Source organism: Leptinotarsa decemlineata, unplaced genomic scaffold (genome assembly GCF_025532065.1).
Source record: "Leptinotarsa decemlineata unplaced genomic scaffold, Ldec_3_MD MMD2_tig00078346_RagTag_RagTag, whole genome shotgun sequence".
Lineage (NCBI taxonomy): Eukaryota > Metazoa > Arthropoda > Insecta > Coleoptera > Chrysomelidae > Leptinotarsa > Leptinotarsa decemlineata.
Genome location: NW_027412724.1, coordinates 97,903 through 122,504, shown reverse-complemented (window position 1 = coordinate 122,504; position 24,602 = coordinate 97,903). Strand labels below are relative to the sequence as shown.

The following is a 24,602-nucleotide window of genomic DNA, read 5'->3' as shown; positions in this document are numbered from 1 at the left end:
TGATGCAAAAATGCGGAATATATTTTACCAAATACTTATTACTAACAATAACTATAATCTAAATATCCGAAAACTTATTAAGGAAAAACCTGAATTAATAATTTTATATACATTCAGTTTCAGTTGGTTTCTGTCACACCCAGAAACCAGATTATTCATGTTTGAGTTTATGTTGAACTCGCAGGTACATGCACAAGGTTTCACCTTTTTTGGTTTTCTATTTTATTTGCTATCATTTTTACTCACTCTGTTGTACATCTACATATTATGAACAAATAAATTATTATTATTATATTTTAGTCAAATTATTAAATAAATCTTTCATCAAACAAGGTATATTCCCAGATATTCTCAAAGTCAGCTAGGTAACAAATCAGGACTAAATAGCATTATTGATAACTATAAACCTATTTCAGTAGGTTCGCCTCTGCCGAACTCCAAAAACATGATTCGGTCCCCAGCGAGGCAGGCACAAAACATGTGCTCTGCTGTTTCATCATCCAAACAGAGGCGACACACACTGTCTTCCGACAGTCCAAGTCTCTGCATATGATGATTCATATGACAGGGACCTGTAAGAAGGCCTGTTAGACACGGTAATTCATCCCTACTGTAGTTGAACAACTGTTTGGTATCAAGCTTCAAAGGGTGAATAAATATTCTTGTCATCCAGGTGTTCAGCATTCTTTGTTTGGCAAGGCATAGAAGTGATGCCAATGACTGGTTCTGGTCCGATGAAGCTGCTTGCAGCAACCTCCTTTTCAAGAGAGTCAGCAGCCTTATTGCCTTCCAGGCCAGTAGGGCCAGGAATCCAGACCAGAGACAGTCTGTTAAGTCTTACTATCGAGGAGAGTCATTTTTGGAGTCATTTAGACGTTGCTCGGTGGGAGCCATCAAAAGTAATAGAATTTATTTTAAAGAACATATTATCAATTACATGAAAAAAATGGGTTGTTGACTTTGACAATTACCGATATAGATTCCAAGAAAATAGTAGCACCCTGAATGCAACTATAAATACATTGCTTCTTCACTGGATGATAAATACTACACTATTGATGTATTTGTTGATCTACGAAAAGCATTTGATGTTGTTGATATTCCTTGAAAAAATTCAAGAAATTGGAATGAGAGGAAATGCTTTCCCTTCACTAAAAACGTACCTCCAAATCGTAAACAATTCACAGTGGTTGATAGCATTTCAAGCCAAACTGAAACCAAATAGAGGAAGATCAAAACTGTTTTGATCTTTCTCTTGAAGATAATCACTTGATGATCAAAACACGTGTTGAGGTTTTGAAATAACTGTTTGGTGTTGGGAAAAAACTCCAGTAATATGCAAATGATCTTACTTTTCTAAAACCATGTTGCTGATAAGATAGATTTTGTATTCTTCAAGGGTTCTTTCCCATTTAGCCAGTGTGTCAAACTACAGTTCATGTATTTGTTAACTTATTGATAAGATGCTGTAAAGCTAGTCTACTTATGTAATACCAGATATATTTAAAAACAATTTAGGCAAAATCCGTCTCAGGGATGGACCTTGGAAGTGTGATATTTGTGGGAAAGAATTTGGACAACCTGACTACTTAAAACGACATAAACGACGTCACATCAGACATGAAGAAAAAATCTGTGGTGAGTGAAATTCTAACAGATTTAATGTCTGTTAGTTTCTCCTAAAGATCCTGTTGGTGAAATAAGCTGCACATGAAAAATTAAAAGTGCTCAGCTATATGAATCACATTGTTTCAAGTTAGCAAATTCATAACTTTAAAATCTGTAAGTTTTCATACTCAAATGCAATAATTATATACGAATGTTAATATAAATACGTTGACCTTCAGTATAAATGATTTTATAATGTTTAAATATTATAAAAAAAATATTCTATTATCTAAAAATAAGAACTTTTCCTAATCAGCAGAAATGCAGTACTCTTTTTGGCGCTCAATTCACCAACCAAATTGACGTCTTCAGGGGATGAAGAAAACCTAAATATAAAACTATTTTTTCTTTCCAATATCCATCAAAGATTTGGGAAGAAATTTGCGGGAAATTTTAACAGTGATTTGGCTTGCATCAAATGGTTGCTATCATCGATTTCATGCAACAAGTGTTTCTTGAAATTCTTGACAATTATAAAAGTGTTTTTTCATCATATCAAAGTATTGTTTTATAAAACTCCAAATTTTTTGCTGGTTAGATTATTCCTTGATACTAGAGTGTGTACAATATTTTTCGTTAGTCCATGTTTAGCTAACACAAATAAAATGGATGGTTTGCCGACTCAAGAGCATGCCACAAACAATTGTCTGTGTGAAAAACATGGTGTGCTCAAATCCAGGTATCTAGATACTACCTTCATCAATGCATGTACCACTGAAGATGTCTAGAGAGTTAGCAGACGAAACGTAGTATCTAGTACTACCATAATCCTCGTAGTCAACGCATATACCCCTGAAGATGTTTGCCGCAGTAGCAGACGAAACTCTGGCCATGAAAGTCTATATTCTTATATTAGCTTTTTATTATCCAGTGTTCTAGTAATTACATCAAAGAACTCATGAAATGTTGTATATGTACCTTTAAAAAACATTCTGACCGTGTGAGAGTAACTTATTTATGATTGATTCAAATATTTTACACGAGCTTGAACACAAAGTCTCTGTAATTAGATACTTGCTCAGCATCATTTCTTTTTTGCAATGGAACAACATGTGCCAGTTAGTTTTGAGAAACCTTTATATTATATTTTTATTTTTATATGACCAATTGAATCACTAATAAATATTCCCACTAATTGTTTTCAGTATGCTATTAGATTAAGTAATTGATATACTGCAGTGGGTTGTGTAAGGTATACCATTAATTGGAACAGACAGAAGTGAGTTTTGAATACATCATATTTATCGATTATAAAGCTGCTAATTACGCAGAAAAGGCTAATCTGATTTCCAAAAATAAAGTGTTGGATATTGAATAAAGTATCCGTAGCGCTGGTAGTGCCCTCTCCGCGACAAGTGATGCAACACTATTGTCTTTTTTTATCAAAAAGTACTGAAAATTATACCTCTTTATATAAATTTTGTCCGTCATTAGTATCTTGTCGGTTAAAAAAGGTATTTTAGAACATTAAACAAAATTATATCTGTTTATATCTGGTATACATGTGTATGGTTGGTATTTTGATATTTTCAGGACCTTATCAATGTCAAATATGTACGAAAAAATTCAAAACGATGGAAAATTTGAAATTGCACATTCGCAGTCATGGAAGGTTATCTCGATTCAACTGTAAATATTGCACCAGTACTTTCAAAAATAAATATCAACGGAACAGACACGAGAAGCTTCACGAAAAATGTGAATCGTTACTGAAATACAGGTAAGTCGAGAGTAAATGAGTACTGAGCACTCACAAGTTTTAACAAAAATACCATTTTCATCTCTCAACACATGATAACTGGTTATTCCACTGCTCAATAATGTACCAGCTGTACAATTGAATGATCCTTTCATATGATTTGAAAAGTTTTAACATGGTTGAGGTCAACCATTACTAAAAATGGCTTTGCTTACCTTTGCAGGATGAGGTGAAGGTCGACACATTCTGAAATTCTATTGCAAAACATCACGCTCAAATGTTATGCTATGATTCAATAAAATCTGTGAACATTGTGATATTCATTTCGACTCTCTGAACGCCTTGGTATCAAGTATCCACAATCACTTTTGATAATACTGTAAATAACATTTGTGTCAGTACTGCTACATTGCATGATTTGTAACTTTTTGTGTTATATACTCAATTTTTTATTCTTACGTTTATGAATATTTTATATATACTTTGTTTTAGCATTTACTTTTATACTTTTCTATATTCCATTATTTTTAATGTTTATTTCATATATACTCTCTAATAATAGCATTTCCTCTAACTGCGTACTCCTGTTGGAAATACATCGCTTTTTTTATGAGTGTGCCTAGGAAAGAAGTACAGGAGAAAAAAGGAGAAATTCGATCGGTTTGAAATATTGAGTTTCATCAAGGATCCACATAAACTTTTGTACTAATAAAAACCTAATAAAGTCACCAGTCAACTCCAACTCGATCTTGTTAAAGAGGTGTAGGTGACTGAAAGTTTATAGGTTTTACCAAATATTTGTCTGTTTATTGAACAGATTATTGCAGCAACTGTAAAAAATATATGCGATAAAAAAACACAGCAACAACTGTTCGGCTATTTGATATTATTTTTGGGCATAACTTCTCGACCACGCGAAATATATAATTCTGCAATTTTCAAAAGTGCTTTTCAGGCAAAATTCTAATACGGAAAGCAATATGCCATTTCAAACTTTGATATGCTGGGTTTCTACTCAGTACTCTGAATATTGGTGAATTATTTTTCAAAAAGACCAGAGCATTGATATCTGAAACTTCACTCCTTCCTTCCAGGTTCAAGATATATTTTGAAAAAAAATAATTTTTTAACATCTACTAACCACAATTTGACAGTGGTTATCTGAAAAATATATTATTGTTGGTTACTTTTGAGATAAGTTGATAGCCAAAATATTTTCGAAGTGGAAACTGGAAATCATACACTGTGACCACACATTTTCCAATAAATTGATTATTCCTATATTAATTGAAATGAATATTTTCGAAAGTTACTTTTAAGTTTCGATGAACTGAAGGAAGATGAATTTCATAAACTGATGAGATATATTTCTTCACTGTTTTTTACTCTACTCTGTTATCATCCACATTTGATAAATCAAGTGAGTGGGCCATTGTAAAAAGTGACAATTAAATTGGTATGACGCTGTCAGTTTGTGAATTTTCGAAATTGGATTAATACTAATTGTGTGTTGTTGTTCTGTTCTTAATTTGTTACTTTAATAATTCACTTGTTTTCAAAGTGGCATACACAAATGAGGAAATGGCTGATATGCATTACGTTTATGGTCTGTCGCAGGGGAATGGGTTAGAAGCTTCTAGAAGATATGCTGAAATATATCCTCAACGGCAGCATCCTTCACATAGAATATTTGTTCAACTTCATCAACGATTACGAGAATATGGTTCATTCGACAAAAGAACGCAGGATTGTGGTCGCCATCGAGAAGTACGAACACCACAGCTTGAGGAAGCAGTACTTAATTTGATTGAAGAACAACCTACTACTAGTACTAGAAAGATTGCTTTCCAGCTAAATGTTCATCATATGACGGTATTTCGAATTTTAAAGGAACAACTCTTATACCCTTACCATCTGCAACGAGTACAGGCACTGTTACCGCGAGACTTTCCGAACCGTCTTGAATTTTGCAATTGGATGCTGGAAATGATTAGAAGAAATTGTGACTTTCTGAAGACGATAGAATTCACAGACGAATGTAGTTTTTCTCAGGACAAGATTATTAATTTTCATAATTACCACATATGGGCTGATGAAAACCCTCACGCTATTGTCGAAACTAACCATCAAGAACAGTTTTCTCCTAAGATGTGGCTCGGAGTTATTGGGGATGATTTAATTGGGCCTCATTTTCTACCTCCTCGATTAAATGGTGAGGCATACGTTCAATTTTTAAGAGAAGTGCATCCAGTACTGCTGGCGGAAGTTCCTTTGGGCGTCAGAAGGGATATGTTTTTTATGCATGATGGGGCTCCCGCCCATTTTAGTCAAGTAGCACGTCAGCATTTAACTGAAACATATGCAAATCAGTGGATAGGTCGAGGAGGACCACAGAACTGGCCCGCTCGATCCCCGAATCTCAATCCTCTCGATTTCTCTATTTGGGGCCATTTACAGCATTTGGTTTATCGTACTCCTGTTCGCGATGTAGAGGACTTAAGAAACCGCATCATCGATGCGTGCAGGGTAAACAGAGAAACTCCAGGAATATTTGAGCGAATACGTGGCTCAATGCGCTGACGTCTAGACGCATGCGTAATGTCTGAAGGTAGACATATTAAACATTTACTATGATTTCTACATGTTGTGTGTTTTGTTATTAATAAATTAGTTTTGTTCATTACCCTTCAATCGTTTAATGCAGGTACTAACTACAAAATAACAATAAATCCAGTTCGGATGTATCTCTGTAGTTGTTCGTATAATAATTTTTTGCTGCGAACTGGTTCATTTTGGGCAAAAAACCCAAGAGACATTTTTTGTTTAGAATAAAATAGGCTATAGGAAATATATTTTTAAATGGTAAATAAATAATGAGACAAAAAGTTACATTGGAAAAAAAATTTAGGGGTTGCGTTTTCCACCCCTTACAACCATGGGGTAAACCAAGTAAATTACTAAGTGTCTGTTTGGTAGTACAAAACGTCAGGTTGATTTCAATATTGTAACTTTTTTAGTTTGAATAGCTCACAAAAATGTCTTTCAGACAATAACATTTCTTTACTCTCCAATTGCAAAACAATGTAAAAGTGACCAAAGTGCCTTTTAACAATAGCCCGTTCAAATGTTCCAAATTGAAGACATTATCACCACGAGTAAACATATTTACCTGGGTTTTTAGTAGAACCACAATAGAGGTGTTTTTAGAACGACCAAAACACATTTCTGGTTACCCATGAAATATATCTTCAAGATTATATTGCTTGCCGTGAAGCAGCAGAAATCTTCTCGAAACAGATGCAAAAAATGTCATTCTTGATGTGCGATATCTCCATGACCTACTCTACCAAATGAAGAGAGTTTGTTGGTTAACAATATTGGGACGACTTCCAAAAAGTTGGACGCTTCAGGAGCCTAGCAAAGTCTTTTTAATATTCTATAATATGCATCAAAATATATCGCATTAAATTTTAAACAATAAAATCTGTATCCACATCATAGAAGACACTTCTGAACGATTTCCTCAAAAGAAACACTCCTTTTATGATATTGTTACTAAATATGAAATTGCGTCAATGATATTGACTTCAATCGTTGCTAGAATCTCGATCCTTTTTTCTTCATTTCTTTGGAAGTTCTCGACCTAAAATATCAATGTAAAAGTAGAAAGCAGAAGTCGTGATCAGTATGTTTCTCTTCAAGTTTTTGAAGTTAACCATCATTATCTTCCGTTTTAGGAAATATTTGAAATGGTGAATACATGACTACATTAAATCTTCGGCTCCATTAAATTGATCAGTTCGGTATGTGTCAATAGATCTAATACAGAAAATATAAAATTATTACTTGAACATTCAAATAAATATTAAACATATTGTCTGAGTTTACTGTCAAACATTTCTTTTATTTCTTTTTCAAGGTGTAAAATTTGTTGGAGAAGGATGAAAAGCCAAGAAGAGTTGGATATACATTCTTTGAACCATGACCATTTTAAATATAAGTGTGATACATGTGGAGAATATTTTGCGAGAAAATATTTGTTAAATGAGCACATGGTGAATATTCATGTGGAGGATAGGGATGCTGAAGAAGAATACCAAAATCTCCTCTCAACAGGTCTTGGCCCACTATATGAATAATATTTTCATTTTTCATTTATGGCAATCCAACTATGATCATTAAATGTAAGTTAAATGACATTCGTGTTTGTTTTTTCCCTAAATTTTCTATTGGAAACCCAGAATGAATAGGTATCATAGTTCCAATAACAAAATGGTTGGCTGTCCGATGTCAGCGGACAGCAAGCCATGATGGTTAAACCTCTGAAGAAGATAGCCACTCGCGCCAGCGAAACGTCAGGAAGAAATTCCAAAAATCCACGGCTTTCAAACCCGAAAAACAGTGACACTGATAGTTCCAATATTTAATAAGGAAAATGATACGATGGTGGTTCAGAGTTGTTGATTCATAAAATTCACCTTTCATTAACCTTGCCAGGGACTGTCCTCAGGGGGGGTTGTATCCCCTTTGTTATGGAACCTTCTGATGGACGAGCTATTATGTCTCTTGGACCTCAATGGGTTTAAAGCACTGGGCTATGCAGACGACTTAGTCATCTTAGTCCAGGGTAAATACAATAATGTAGTGAAGGGATGCATGCAGCAGGCCCTGAATATTATAACAAGATAGACCGAAGAAAAAGGGGTTAACGTAAGCCCATCCAAATCGACCATAGTAGCATTCACCAAGAGGACTAAAACGGAGGGTCTCGGACCTCTAAAACTTAGAGGTGAAGAAATACAAGTGTCGGGGGAGGTTGAATATCTGGGAGTATTCCTAGATTCCAAACTGAACTGGAACCAACACTTGGACAGGATAAAGAGGAAAGCGGAGGTAGCACTGATGCTTGCTAGACGCACCTATGGAAAAACATGAGGGCTAAAACCAGACATGGTATATTGGCTATACACGATGGTGGTTAAACCCCTGTTAACATACGCATATCTGGTCTGGTGGTCAAAGATGAAGCAGGCGATCGCCATCAACAAACTAGGCAAGGTGCAAAGACTTGCATGTTTGGGAATAGCGGGAGCAATGAGAACTACCCCAACAGCTGCATTGGAGACACTCTTGAATCTACCTCCTTTACACCTTGTGATAATGGGGGAGGCCAGGATGGTCCAATTCAGACTGGAAAACTCACCGAACTATAAAAGATCGAACCGAACAGAAATTTCGGAACAAGTGGAGGAGCACATATTGAATATGTGCACGGACCACATGACACCGAAGTACACCTTTAACACAAACTTCACGGCCAAAATCATAAGCCGTGAAGAGTGGATGACTATTAACCATCCAGAAGGATCGAAAACCAAACATGGAACGGGATCTGGAATATACCGAGCGGATAGAAATTTAAACTACAGCTATCCGCTAGGACTATACACATCCGTCTTTCAGGCGGAAGTGTATGCTGTCTTGCAGTGTGCAAGGCTTATTAAATTGTGGAACAAATTAACTTTATACTGGGTGCCAGAGCATTCAGGAATCACAGGTTATGATAAAGCTGATGAATGCGCTAGACGCGGATCATCAACTTCATATATAGGTCCTGAACCAGCTCTGGGGGACCAAAATCATTGGTAAGAAACCAGATTAGGACATGGACCAATAAGAAGCACACAGAGTACTGGACAAAAGTACCTGGCAACAAACACAGTAGAACCTTCGTTAGGGAACCGTCCGAGAAAAGAACCGAAGAACTACTTCAATATAGTAGAGATCGGCTCAGAATAATTACAGGGCTACTAACCGGTCATTGTCCGCTTAGAAGACACCTGAATAAAATGGGGCTGTACAACGAAGACCTCAGCTGCAGATTATGCAAAGAAGGGATAGCTCTACAAATCTTATGCGAATGTGAGGCACGAAATTACGTCTAGAAGAATATGACGAACATCCAACACGGAACCTGTACAAACTAGTACAGGGAACGAGACTGATGGAATGGGTGTCATGAGAAGATGGGAGAATAAACGCAATAAGCCCAAGAGGCTGCAGTGTTTTCTGGAGACTTGGACTAAATGGACAAGTCAGACAGCTCCCAAGGTACCATAAAAAAACCTTGAATCAGCGACAGCTTAAAAACTGACAGCATAGTTAGTTGATAGTAAGTGTTAGAGGAAAGCAAGCAGTAAAAAGAAGTAAGGTAAAATATTTTGCCTACAATTGAACAATAGCAATTATATCAAGAACCACAATATAATGAAATCATTTATTAGTGTTGAAAACGAATAGCAGTAAGTATACTGAAAAAGAAAGCACAGAAAATAAAAAGATACAGCATACATCAATTAAACTTCAAACATAATCATCTTGAGAACCTTCATCTTTGATATTCGAGGATTCAGTTCTTAGTCAATCCTATAGATGGCATCTTTGTAAGGGGAGATGTTATCGCCCTCATTTTCTCAGGATTGTCCATTGAGGACGGTTTTCTCCAGTAATATATTTGTGGTTGAGTCTAGCGCTACTGATAAGACCCATGGCGGGTCGAATCTAGCGCTGTCTGGTGTTGAATCATAAAAGCATCAGGTTTGAGCTCTGGTTTTCAATTAGTTGCCTTGCACTAAAAGGCAGGATAAATCTCGTCGGCGGTCGATGTTGAAGCCTGGCTTTGCAACTGACTGCCTTGGGGAGCCTGGTATATCTTTGATATTCGAATATGGACAACCTTACTGCAGCCATTTATAGGAAATACAGAATCATTAATAAATGATTCGGGGACACTATTTTGAAAAGATTAAAGATATGAAGTTAGGTTTTGGAGACATACTAGTGAACTTCAGCGTGGTCTCCCTATACACAATGGTTCTGATCAATGAATATATAGAATAGAATATGTTTATTTCATCACATTAACTACAAAATGTACAATAGTGACAAGTCAACTGACAAACAAGAATAACAATAATTGAACAATAGTTATTGTTATACACGCTGATTACATCTAAAACAATTATTATGGAAAAAAATAATAAAAAACACATGTAACATATTAAAATATTGATGTCTCATAATTCAAATATTCGTCGATGGAGTAGAAACAGTGCCTTAATAGTGAGTACCTAACTCTAGCCTTGAAACGATTGTAACTCAGACCGCTAATGTATGTTGGTAGTTTATTGTATAAATGTAAATTGAGTGAATTTCGAGCTTATAGATCCAGTCTATAAAATTGAGGCCTCAGGTGTGCACCTCTTCGAGTGGGGTAATTATGAAAGTCAGCATTTTTAAGGTGAGTTTTTGAAATAGAGGACGACAGTGTTCTCTGTAAGAAACATTGACTATGATCCGGATTGCTTTTTTTGCATATGAAAAGCTTTAACTGCATGGCCCTATAAAAGTATGTCATATTTATGTTAGGTGTCTGTTAGAAAGAGAGAAGTATGTCTGTAATACTATACTTTGACTAAGACATATTTTCAGCTGCCTAAGTAGGAACAGTTGTGTAGAAAGTTTTTTGCACAGACCAGCAACATGTGCTTTCCAATTTAACATGTCATCAATTTTAAACCCCAATAAAATTACATGTTTCTTCTTCGTTAGTTGTCTGTTTGATGATATTATAATGTTCTGTGTCTTATCTCTGTTTAATTTGAGATAATTTGAAGTAAACCAAGTTTCAGCATCATTATCTGTTCTAGAACATAGGTTCATTAAGTCGTTAACATTTGAGTCTGCTTCTACCGTTGATACATCATCTGCATAGCAAAAAGATAGGCCTGGGAGTAAGAAATTAAAAATATCATTGATATATACCACAAAAAATGTTGATCCCAGTATGTATCTTTGTGGTTCACCGTGTAAAGTGGATCTAAATGTGCTAGAATTTCCAGATGTATAAACAACTTGTTTTCTCCAACACAAGTAGGTTTTCATTAGCTCTAAAGCTCTGCCACGTATCCTATAATATTCCAATTCACCTAGTAGGAGCTCATGATTTACACTGTCAAAAGCCTTACTTAGATCACAAAGAGTTAGAGCGATATTCTCTATTATTGTATCAACTATAGCTATCACAGTTTGGGTTGTCGATTTGTTAGACCTAAATCCAAATTGATTTTCATTAAATACTGAATGAGCATTGAAAAAGGAAATTGAGCGATCTTTAATTAGCATCTCAAAAATTTTACCAAAGATAGGAATGATAGATATGGGTCTATAGTTATCTAGAATGTTTGGATCACCCTTTTTGAATATGGGAATAACTTTACTTGTTTTGAAGATGTCTGGAAATAGTTCTTCACAGAGGCAACAGTTGTAAAGAACAATCAATGGACCAGAGACAAGGTAATTTAATTATTGCTTGTTTAACTTCAACCTCAGTAACTGCACTAAGGAATATAGAAGTACTAGGTTTGGGGAGTGTAAAAAGGTAAGTTATAGCATTAATGTTGCAGGAAGGTAGGTATTTTACAGTTTGTTTAGCTACATTTGTGAAAAAGATGTTATGTTCATCAGGGGAAATGCTGCTTGAGGCTGAAAGGTTTTGTTTACATTTCACTTGTAATTAATTAACTTCCAAGCGTCCTTGGATTTATGACACGATACGGCTAATTAGCGGCCTTAGAGCAAGCGGCCGTGAAACCATATTGTTGGCTGCGCTATGTTGATGACACGTTCGTGATATGGCAAGATGGTGAAGATACACTATCATATCTAAACTAAGATGTCTAAAAACCCATCTAAACTCTTTCGATCCAATTTACAATGGAACGAGAAACACAAGGGACTCTAGCTTTCACTGAGACACTACAAAAACACACTTTTGTCTATTTTCCACGATATTTCTTCATTGTTGACTAGTTTCGGCTATTACACCATTTTCATTCAATTCATTTTCATTCCATTTCATTCATTTCCATTCAATAGCCGAAACTAGTCAACAATAAAGAAATATCGTGTAAAATAGACAAAAGTGTGTTTTTGTAGTGTATCCTCAGTGAACATGAATTTCCACAAAATAAACAAGTCGTCAATCAAAGAAGTGACTCTAGCTTTCGTGTCTTGGATTTTCTTGTGGTAAACGTAAAGATGGTACGTTGGGCCACAGAGTGTACAGGAAACCAAAACACAGACAGGTACCTGGACAAAAACTCTTACCACAGCTTACTTACTGCTGTGCTCTTACCACAGCTTACTTACTATAGCTGTGCCCTTACCACCAGTCACAACAAAAGATAGGGGTAATTAAAACATTGGTTGAGAGAGCATGACGTATTTGTGAACCTGAGGAATCCGATCACTCGAAAAATGCCTTCAAAGGGAATGGTTACAGCGAGAGAGAATTCGAGCGGGCCATACGACCAAGAAGAGAGAACGCCAAAGTAACCCCAGCTATGCTGGTCAAGGTAAAAGTGTTCCTTTCCCATATTGAAAATGTTATAGACCGGATCGGGAGAAACACGACGTGAAACCAATATTTGGGCCAACAAAAACTATCAGACAAACTCTAAGGCCTAAAAGTAAATATGAGTAAATTTCACTTGAATGGTTCACATTAATTTTTTTTGTAAAATGAGTACTATTTCCGAAAATAATCTTTTCGATACATATTTTTTTTGGGCAAGAATTTTGACAAAATTAAAGTCCAAATATATTCCGGAGAGGTGCATACGGTATGCCCAAGTTCTGGTAAAAAGAATACCAAACACTCGCCTCTCATGTGAGACATACGATTTTGTAGGTGTGTGACAGATAACCGACGAAAAAACAATAGCTAATGCCGCACACAAAGCTGAAGTAAAACCATTAGGCACCTGGGCAACGTCTTCCGTTTGGAAGATTCGTCGCAAGTAACTTCCTATATACGCCTATTAATAATTGAAATTGATTTCATTTGGTCGGGATGACCACCGATAAACCGGTTCAATACGTCTGAAATTACCCACCCAACACTGACGAGAAGCTAGTACCCCGAAACCGGTCTGTTGGTGGCATTCCCGACCAAATGAAATTAATTTCTGCTTTTCATACATAAGAAAAGTTACTTGCGACAAATCTTCCAAAAATATTATGTTTTCAAGTGTGAAAATTTCTTCGCCTTAAGGCTCGATCAAGCTTTATCTTTCAACTAATAGATTAGTTCCGTCAACAATACATACTTTCACTACAGGAATTTTAAGAGAATGTTAATACAAGTTGTTACTTTGTCAATTCATTGTTTTTCTTGAGAAGTATTCACCGCCATCTTGCCGTAACAGCCTTCTCAATTTATGAGTTCTATGGATACTCACGTCACAGATTATACGTTTTTACCATAGTTTGATGACAAACCTAACCAAAGAATATACCAACTACCACCTAACCTAGACGCTTTTACCACAGTTTCCGATATTCTGATTTGTGTGAAGTTATCCACGCTTTTTCAGCCACGCTTTTTGACGTGTAGACCATCGACATCGGGATAGAGGAGAATATTCGTCCACTGTTGCCAAGTTTCACATAATTCCTAGCCACGCTTTTGTATACCCCAGATTGTAACATATTATTAAAAAAATAGTTTGAGTAGATTTTAGGGTGCCCTAAATGTAATAGAAACGAAACATTTGTAATATATCAATATCTGTTATTTTCTTGAAAAAATTTTGCAGAATATTTGAGAGTGGAAAAAATTAAAACTGATATTTTTGACATATTTTTTCTCATATCTCCGTTAATAGTAGACGATGGTTAATGAATTTTTCACTGAAATATAGAAAATAATTGATAGATAACAATTACAACATCAAATGAATTTGAAGTGCCGTAGGAAAATGTCTGAGAAAAATAATATGTCATTTTCCAATAATTTTTTGAAATATCTCTGTTAATAAGCTTTGTGCGTTCACGAAATTTTCACTAAAATGTCGGGAAATACTCTACAATGATATTCCAAGACTCAAATGAATTTGAAGTGCCGTAGGAAAATGTCTGAGAAAAATGATATGTCATTTTCCAATAATTTATTGAAATATCTCTGTTAATAAGCTTTGTGCGTTCACGAAATTTTCACTAAAATGTCGGGAAATACTCTACAATGATATTCCAAGACTCAAATGAATTTGAAGTGCCGTAGGAAAATGTCTGAGAAAAATAATATGTCATTTTCCAATCATTTTTTGAAATATCTCTGTTAATAAGCTTTGTGCGTTCACGAAATTTTCACTAAAATGTCGGGAAATACTCTACAATGATATTCCAAGACTCAAATGAATTTGAAGTGCCGTAGGAAAATGTCTGAGAAAAATAATATGTCATTTTCCAATAATTTTTTGAAATATCTCTGTTAATAAGCTTTGTGCGTTCACGAAATTTTCACTAAAATGTCGGGAAATACTCTACAATGATATTCCAAGACTCAAATGGATTTGAAGTGCCGTAGGAAAATGTCTGAGAAAAATAATATGTCATTTTCCAATCATTTTTTGAAATATCTCTGTTAATAAGCTTTGTGCGTTCACGAAATTTTCACTAAAATGTCGGGAAATACTCTACAATGATATTCCAAGACTCAAATGAATTTGAAGTGCCGTAGGAAAATGTCTGAGAAAAATAATATGTCATTTTCCAATAATTTTTTGAAATATCTCTGTTAATAAGCTTTGTGCGTTCACGAAATTTTCACTAAAATGTCGGGAAATACTCTACAATAATTTTCCAAGACTCAAATGGATTTGAAGTGCCGTAGGAAAATGTCTGAGAAAAATAATATGTCATTTTCCAATCATTTTTTGAAATATCTCTGTTAATAAGCTTTGTGCGTTCACGAAATTTTCACTAAAATGTCAGGAAATACTCTACAATGATATTCCAAGACTCAAATGAATTTGAAGTGCCGTAGGAAAATGTCTGAGAAAAATAATATGTCATTTTCCAATAATTTTTTGAAATATCTCTGTTAATAAGCTTTGTGCGTTCACGAAATTTTCACTAAAATGTCGGGAAATACTCTACAATGATATTCCAAGACTCAAATGAATTTGAAGTGCCGTAGGAAAATGTCTGAGAAAAATAATATGTCATTTTCCAATCATTTTTTGAAATATCTCTGTTAATAAGCTTTGTGCGTTCACGAAATTTTCACTAAAATGTCGGGAAATACTCTACAATGATGTTCCAAGACTCAAATGAATTTGAAGTGCCGTAGGAAAATGTCTGAGAAAAATAATATGTCATTTTCCAATAATTTTTTGAAATATCTCTGTTAATAAGCTTTGTGCGTTCACGAAATTTTCACTAAAATGTCGGGAAATACTCTACAATGATATTCCAAGACTCAAATGAATTTGAAGTGCCGTAGGAAAATGTCTGAGAAAAATAATATGTCATTTTCCAATAATTTTTTGAAATATCTCTGTTAATAAGCTTTGTGCGTTCACGAAATTTTCACTAAAATGTCGGGAAATACTCTACAATGATATTCCAAGACTCAAATGGATTTGAAGTGCCGTAGGAAAATGTCTGAGAAAAATAATATGTCATTTTCCAATCATTTTTTGAAATATCTCTGTTAATAAGCTTTGTGCGTTCACGAATTTTTCACTAAAATGTCGAGAACTACTCTATAAAGATATTCCAAGACTCAAATGAATTTGAAGTGCCGTAGGAAAATGTCTGAGAAAAATAATGTCATTTTCCAATCATTTTTTGAAATATCTCTGTTAATAAGCTTTGTGCGTTCACGAAATTTTCACTAAAATGTCGAGAAATACTCTATAAAGATATTCCAAGACTCAAATGAATTTGAAGTGCCGTAGGAAAATGTCTGAGAAAAATAATGTCATGTATCACATTTCAAAATTCGCACTCAGTTTTGCGCATGTGCCTGCCATCCTCTGCTAGTTTGACAAGGAATGACATATTAATTTATGGAATCAACAGAATTTACCCCGTGTACATGATATCGTGTACATGTACCCGCATATCCTAAAATATTTGCAAAAGGAATATCTCAGCAATATGATGGTAACGATCAGCGGGAATAAGGTTCAAACCCTCGCCAATATTCGCAATTTTTCTGCGAATCGCAAAAAAATCGCCGCATGAACGTTCATAATCATGCGGCAAAAAAGTGCTGTTAACAATTAATCATCGTTACATGTCATTTTTAATTTTTGGAGTTGAACGTTTGTTTTTTCTCATTTTCACGAATAAACTAGAAAATTCCCTATCCGAACATGGTTCTCGAGTTAGACGCAACGATGTTAGACGTTAAAGTCGTTAAACGTTTGTCTTTCGTTTTTTATAAAATCAAACAGTAAAGCAGTTGTTGTCTATTTATTGGCATCATAGATCTTCATCTCCCTAACGAGGTTATATAGTAATCTCCTGGGGCTTTCCGTTTCCGAACACTACAAATATTTTCTTTTTCTTGCCGTTAATAAAAAATACTAAAGTGATAAAAACAATAAGACAAAAAAACTAAAGTTTCAGGTTAGGGAAAAGCAGATCATATAACAAAAATTAAAATCTTATCTGAACCGTGCTTCCATGGTTTGTGTGAAGTGGAAATATTTGAACTTTCTTGTGACATACTGGTAGCTATTTTATTCGCAGAAAAATTGCAAAGGGTATGTTCATTTATAAGGTGTCTCAAGGCGCATGCGCTCGTTTTGACATCCAAAGTCTAACTGGATATTGGGAATATGAATAATAGTCATTGATTAGTTTGGAAATGATAATTTGAGATTGGTTCAGTAAAAAATTTGCGAAATTTTCACTTTCTGTCGACGTCATTACAAATGCAACTGCATACATAGGCGTTCGTGACCTTTTTATTCTTGTGATTATTATAGTGAATTCGATGGAAAGTGACTCAATTCATTAGGTCGACTTTACTGTATGTACAGTGTGATAGCTACAATATTGAAATGTTGTGTTCGTGGAGAGGAAAGGAAAAAAACGGAAAAATATTTGCTGTCACTGATTGACATTAGATTTGACATTTGTCATATAAGTGAAAGAGCAAATTAGACACCAACAAATCGCGATGCGATCTTTTTTGCTTTTTGAACTTAGAACTTATAATAGTTGACATCTACTGTCTGTACGAAAAGTACAGACAGATAAAATTTGAAATTTCATTTTCCAAAATTTATTTTTTTTCGTAATGAATTTTATTATTTGTTGTCTGCGAATTCTATTCGGTCCACAGTAGATGTCAGTTGTTGCCCGTGCAACTTTTCATAGTGGAAATCTTCATGCAAAATAGTCTTTATCCAAATTTTGGCGATAACGTTTCCTTCCTTGGAACCCTACCGAGGAAGTTGAACAACCAAGTTATCACTTTAACTTCGAGGGCAATATCTCAAAATGTTTTGGTCAAGCAGGTTAACTTGTAGCCATGGGCTAACCGAACCGGTACCAATACTGCCAATAAAAAGAAGAGGCAGTATAGGTTAAGTATTTGGAGGGAAGCTCAAATCAAATATGTTATCATTTTGAGTACTTCGTTTCCCCAGAGAGAATTCTCGCCATTCCAGGAATGCATAGGTTTGAATGGTAAATATTCTAGTTAGTTATACATTGGTGCCTAATCAGCTCTCAAAATGTCGGGAAGACCTACTAAGTTTCCAGTTATAAAGTTATCTGAATTCCTCAATAAGCATTACCCACATTTGTCTTTTCAAAATTTACAAAATCTTCGAATTAATGACGAAATTATCAGAGAATCTGCTTTATATATTTTTTCAACGAATACATTCAGAACGCGTACCAAAGTTTATCAAGCTCTTCTCCGTAACACAGGCAAGATAAATGAACTATTAAATTGTAACCACTTCAGTCATGTACCCATTGCAAATGATAATATCACAAGAACATTTTCTAGAAGGATTGATTTTCATATTCTCAATGAAATTATTGTACAAAATGAAATGTCCAGGGAAAGTCTTTTATCCGAATGTTATTATCCAGATAATTCAAAATATTCTGAACTGTGTAAACTGATGAATTTGAAAAATAGTGAAAAGAACCGTAAAAATCTTTGTTATTTTGTAAGACGAAATATTGATCATTTTGATTTCAAAATTGTTTCAAAGTACGAAACTAAATTACCAACAGATTACGATTTGTCCACAATTATTGAAAACAATAGTTCTGCTCATAGTTCAGTAAAGTTAGTACATTCCACTCCAAATGCTCCAATTGATAATATTACATCATTTGATAGTAGTATTTCTTCAAATCAATCAAATCTCAAATCTAAAAATTCTAATAATCAGTCTAATTCTAACTTAACTCATTGCACCTATGATCAAGAAATATCTTCAAATACATATAAGCAAGGAAATAAAGAAATCAGTTCCGATTTCTTCACTATATCTCCGGAATTAAAGAATATTTCTGAGAAAATATTAAAAATTGATGTTGAAATGATACCAAAGGGTACTAAAAATATTAAAGATAATAAATCTGAGCCTACAACTTATAAGAACTGTATTTATAATGAAGGTTTTTTTTTCTTAACAGATGTAGAATTCTCCAGTATTTGCAAAAATATAAAATTATTGAAAGAAAAGTATGCTTTTTTGCTCAGTGAGAAAGTCAAATTAGTAAATAATACTTGCAGATTATATTTTAAACATAATCGGTACTTAAAGAAATCTGATTCATTGAAATTATATGCGTATTGTGCACACACTTTGTGTAAAAAATTCATTTTGTATATTAGACATATTTCAAATGGTCATTATGCAGAACATAAAGTTGAAGTATTTAGTAGCAGTAAAGACTTTAATCATTTTAGTAATCTAGCAACACAGCTAAGGGGAGTGAAACGAAAAATAGTTAAAAAGGAAATGTTGAATGTTAGGGCTTTAGAACAACGACAAAATGATGTCTTGAATTTGGATCATGAATCTTTAAAGAAGTTCAATTTAGATGAGGTAAAATCTGATTCAGTTTATAGAAAAGTACGTTCAGAGGCATTTGCAAAAAATGATCGACATAATGATGATATTTTTGATATGATTAAAATGCAGAAAGAACATTCCAATTATATTAAATTTGTGGGAATTCCTCTTCATATTTATCTCTACAGTGTTGAACAACTCGCACTTCTATCACAAGACACAGTTTTACACCTTGATGCTACTGGAAGCATAGTACGACGTCCTGGAAATAAGGGTAACAAAGTATATTATTATGCTGGGGTTATACAGACAGAATCTAACAGACTGTGTGCTGTAATAGAAATGATATCTAGTGAACATGATGCTGGTAGCATAGGTGCTTGGCTTTTAAAGTATCGTTCTTTCTGTACAGTTCATAAGAAATGGCCTGCGTTTCGAAAAGTGGTCACAGATTTTAGTTTTGCAATCCTGAATGCTGTTTCACTTTGTTTCAATAGTTTAGAATTGAAGGAATACATCAATATGACATTTCACTGTATATATAACAATGATGAATTTCCTTCAAATAAAATTCAATTGCACATATGCTGTTTTCACATGTTTAAATTGATGGCCCGAGATGTTGATAATTATTATCAAGATAATGTAGTTAAACGTCACATGAAAGAAATTTTAGCCTCAGCATATAATATCAATGATTGGAAAATTTTTTGTGCATGGTTCAGAAATATTTATATTGTAACCAACTCTGATACTAAAACTGCAATTTTTAAAAATGCTTTTCAGAATTTATTGAAAATTTCTTGTTCTTTGGATAATTTCACTGAAGAACAGAATAAAGATCATTTTGTTTTTGACTTTGATAAAGATAGCCTAGGAAACTTTGAGTCAACTAATTATTGCCAATTTTTCAAACAACTTTGTCTTACTTGCACCTTGGGTTCTGATGATAACTTTCCTAAAAATGAATATAAACATAAGGAGTTTTTTAATTTTTTTTTTAAACACTATATGCCATTTGTTCCCCTATGGAGTGGCATTCTGTTGATGAATAAAGAAAGGCTGAGTAATGCTCCAGTAGAACGATGGTTTGGTTTAGTTAAAAATATACTTGCAAAAGGAATTATGCGCCAAAGGAGTAGTCGGATAGTTAGGAAGCTTAGAAAATATATTTTATTCATACTTAAAGAAATAAAGTTCAAAATCCCCAAAACAAAATGTTGTAGACACGATCTAGTTGAGATACGTGATGACGGTCTTGCTTCACAAGAAATATGGAAAAAGAAAGAAAAGGTTCTACATAATAATTTTTTGGGAACATCACTTAAACATGCACTGAAAACTTCCCAATCATTTCAGTTAACTAAAGGCACTGATCCAAATTTATGTATTTATTGTAAACTAGGTAAATTAGAATTTGAAGCTGATTGGGTACAATGTGATACATGCAACGGGTGGGTACATCTAATGTGTATTGATGACTTAGATACGAGTTTGAGCGGTAATTTTTTTTGTAAATTTTGTGAACCTTTAACTGCAGATAATCAATTTTTCAATTTATCGACGAAAATCAGTGAAAATCTTGAAGATACTCCGAACATCAATTACTTTTCACTATACAGCATTTGTAATTCATTTTTCAATCAAAATTTCAAAAAATCTAACGAGCAATTAGATCAGATTGATGTAGAGACCAGAGATCAAAGACTCTCCCATATTTGGTTTCAGGAAAGACGCAAACGCGTAACTGCATCATATTTTGGAAGTATATTTAACAGCAAAAGTGACAATAGTTTGATTACAATTTTAAATCGAATTTTGAATACGACTGATATCAATTCTTCTCCAATAAAACATGGTATAAACAATGAGAAAAAAGCTATTACCCAATATGAACTATTAACTAATAGGAAATGCAACAAGTCTGGTTTAAAAATTCACAAAATGTACCAATTTATTGCTGGATCACCAGATGGATTAGTTTCGAATGATGGCCTAATTGAAGTTAAATGTCCATATTCCTGTAGAAATCTGAATCCAAATGAAGCATGTTCTGAGGGACTGATTAAATATTATGATAAACAAACTGACAACATTTCTAAAAATCACATTTATTATTATCAAGTTCAAGGTCTTCTGGAAATCACAGATAGAGATTGGTGCGATTTTATAATTTGGACATTTAAGGGAATTAAATTAATGCGCGTTTTTAGGGATAAAATTTGTTGGAGCCCGGATGTTTTCAAAATTACGTAGATTTTTTTATTTCATAATGTTACCTAGTATTTCAAATGCAACACCTACTCCTAGCTTTATAAAATGGAGACCAGAAAGAGATTTATCAATTTTACCAAATGGTTTAGTATCCGATCCGGAATATTATGGAGATATTGGAAAAAGATACTACATTTCATATTTTTCAAAATTTAGGTGTGATGTAACTGAAATTTGTAATGAAGACTTTAATATATTATCCGGAAAGCTTTGGTTGACAAATTTTATCGTAGATATATGTCTAAATATATTCAATACAGCAGCAAAGTTTCAAATCGTTACATGTATGCTTTCTACAAGAATTTTTTTATATGGTCAGGGCGAGAACCACCCTTCACTTGTTAATTTCTCATTTGAAAAAGACCTTATAGTATTTCCTATACTTCAAAATTTCTCAGACACTAAAGACCAATCTCACTTGCATCATTTCTGTTTAGCAATTGTCGATATTAAATGCAAGAATTTTTGTTTTATGAATCCATTCAAGAGTACAAGTAGTGAAACATCTAAATATCTAGGATATTTTATAAATCTTGTAGAATATTATAATGAAATCAATAAATGTGATATAGATATTTCAAATTGGTCAATTGAAATTAAGGACCATGATAAACAAGTCGATGGTTACAATTGTGGAGTTTTTATAATATATTTCTTCAATAAAATTGTAAATAGGGAAAGTTTGAGTAATAATATTGATATAAAGAATTATAGACAAGGATTGAAAAACATTATAATTAGTTATTCTGATAATATGTCTCGGAAATGTTTGTTCTGCGGAATTGAAATTAATGAGTCATTACGTAACGTAAAATGTAGTAGCTGTCACAGGATCAGTCATGTGAAATGTGTCTTTTCTGAAACTAATTTGAACTCGTTTCAATACACATTCGATATATGCCCGTTGTGTTCCAAATATTGACAGAATCAAAATGATATCTGAAATTATATATTTATTTGTTTATTTTAACAGAAACGTTATTTATTTTTTTTTCATGTTGAATATTTTATTTGTGTTATTGTTTTGTAGAATGTTTTTTTAAGTTTTTGTTTTAGACAAAATGTTATTTCAGTTTTATTCATGTTGAATACTTTGTTTGTTACTTATTTATATCATCATCTATTTAACCATTTTGAACATTTTTTTCAGAAATTTATGACTGTTGCGTTACATTGGAAACTATCCAACCTAAATGAATTTGATGAACAGATTTTTACAGAACTATGTCAAAAGAAGACTGAGAGGACACATTTTTTCATGAACACATTTTGGTCTTTCGCCCTCTCACATTCACTATCCATTTGTAATTATATAGAATGGAAATGTCAATATCTGTGAAGAATGAGTTCAAATTCCTTAGATTTTTTATTATAATTGTTCCTCACTTTAACTATACAGTTTCACTAAGACAAATACTTTTTTATCCAAATTGTTGAAGGTGGATAGTTTCCATTGCTATTTTCTATCCCTTCCATCATTATCCATTTTTTTTATTTAATCATGATTCCTCACACTCGACACAATGTTATATTATTTTTGAATCCCGATCCTACCTTTCCACATCCTTTGACAAGAGATACCCCTACACCTCCTCGTGGTTCTTGTTGGGCAACGGTAGTATTTAATGAGAGTTTATCTCATTAAAAATTAGCGGCTGAGTAGGGGGTACCACCCATATTATTTTCCTCAGACATTTTCCTACGGCACTTCAAATTCATTTGAGTCTTGGAATATCATTGTAGATTATTTCCCGACATTTTAGTGAACATTTCGTGAACGCACAAAGCTTATTAACAGAGATATTTCAAAAAATGATTGGAAAATGACATATTATTTTTCTCAGACATTTTCCTACGGCACTTCAAATTCATTTGAGTCTTGGAATATCTTTATAGAGTAGTTCTCGACATTTATGTGAAAATTTCGTGAACGCACAAAGCTTATTAACAGAGATATTTCAAAAAATTATTGGAAAATGACATATTATTTTTCTCAGACATTTTCCTACGGCACTTCAAATTCATTTGAGGCTTGGAATATCTTTATAGAGTATTTCTCGACATTTCAGTGAAAATTTCGTGAACGCACAAAGCTTATTAACAGAGATATTTCAAAAAATTATTGAAAAATGACATATTATTTTTCTCAGACATTTTCCTACGGCACTTCAAATTCATTTGAGTCTTGGAATATCATTGTAGAGTATTTCCCGACATTTTAGTGAAAATTTCGTGAACGCACAAAGCTTATTAACAGAGATATTTAAAAAAATGATTGGAAAATGACATATTATTTTTCTCAGACATTTTCCTACGGCACTTCAAATTCATTTGAGTTCTGGAATATCATTGTAGAGTATTTCTCGACATTTTAGTGAAAATTTTGTGAACGCACAAAGCTTATTAACAGAGATATTTCAAAAAATTATTGGAAAATGACATATCATTTTTCTCAGACATTTTCCTACGGCACTTCAAATTCATTTGAGTCTTGGAATATCATTGTAGAGTATTTCCCGACATTTTAGTGAACATTTCGTGAACGCACAAAGCTTATTAACAGAGATATTTCAAAAAATGATTGGAAAATGACATATTATTTTTCTCAGACATTTTCCTACGGCACTTCAAATTCATTTGAGTCTTGGAATATCTTTATAGAGTAGTTCTCGACATTTATGTGAAAATTTCGTGAACGCACAAAGCTTATTAACAGAGATATTTCAAAAAATTATTGGAAAATGACATATTATTTTTCTCAGACATTTTCCTACGGCACTTCAAATTCATTTGAGTCTTGGAATATCATTGTAGAGTATTTCTCGACATTTCAGTGAAAATTTCGTGAACGCACAAAGCTTATTAACAGAGATATTTCAAAAAATTATTGGAAAATGACATATTATTTTTCTCAGACATTTTCCTACGGCACTTCAAATTCATTTGAGTCTTGGAATATCATTGTAGAGTATTTCCCGACATTTTAGTGAAAATTTCGTGAACGCACAAAGCTTATTAACAGAGATATTTCAAAAAATGATTGGAAAATGACATATTATTTT

At 33.5% G+C, this 24,602-nt stretch overlaps 1 protein-coding gene across 2 annotated transcripts in view; it reads left to right on the top strand.

Moving 5' to 3' along the window:
* LOC111518272 (zinc finger Y-chromosomal protein) overlaps positions 1-7,566 on the top strand; it is a 32,183-nt gene extending 24,617 nt beyond the window's left edge. The window contains exons 6-8 of one of the 2 annotated variants that reach the window (XM_074185795.1): positions 1,519-1,638; positions 3,202-3,388; positions 7,287-7,566. In XM_074185795.1, coding sequence (XP_074041896.1) covers positions 1,519-1,638; positions 3,202-3,388; positions 7,287-7,506 — 527 coding nt within the window. In that variant the 3' untranslated portion in view covers positions 7,507-7,566. The remainder of the gene's footprint in view (positions 1-1,518; positions 1,639-3,201; positions 3,389-7,286) is intronic. The other variant, XM_074185796.1, reaches the window with a different exon arrangement.
* Positions 7,567-24,602: the final 17,036 nt, after the last annotated feature.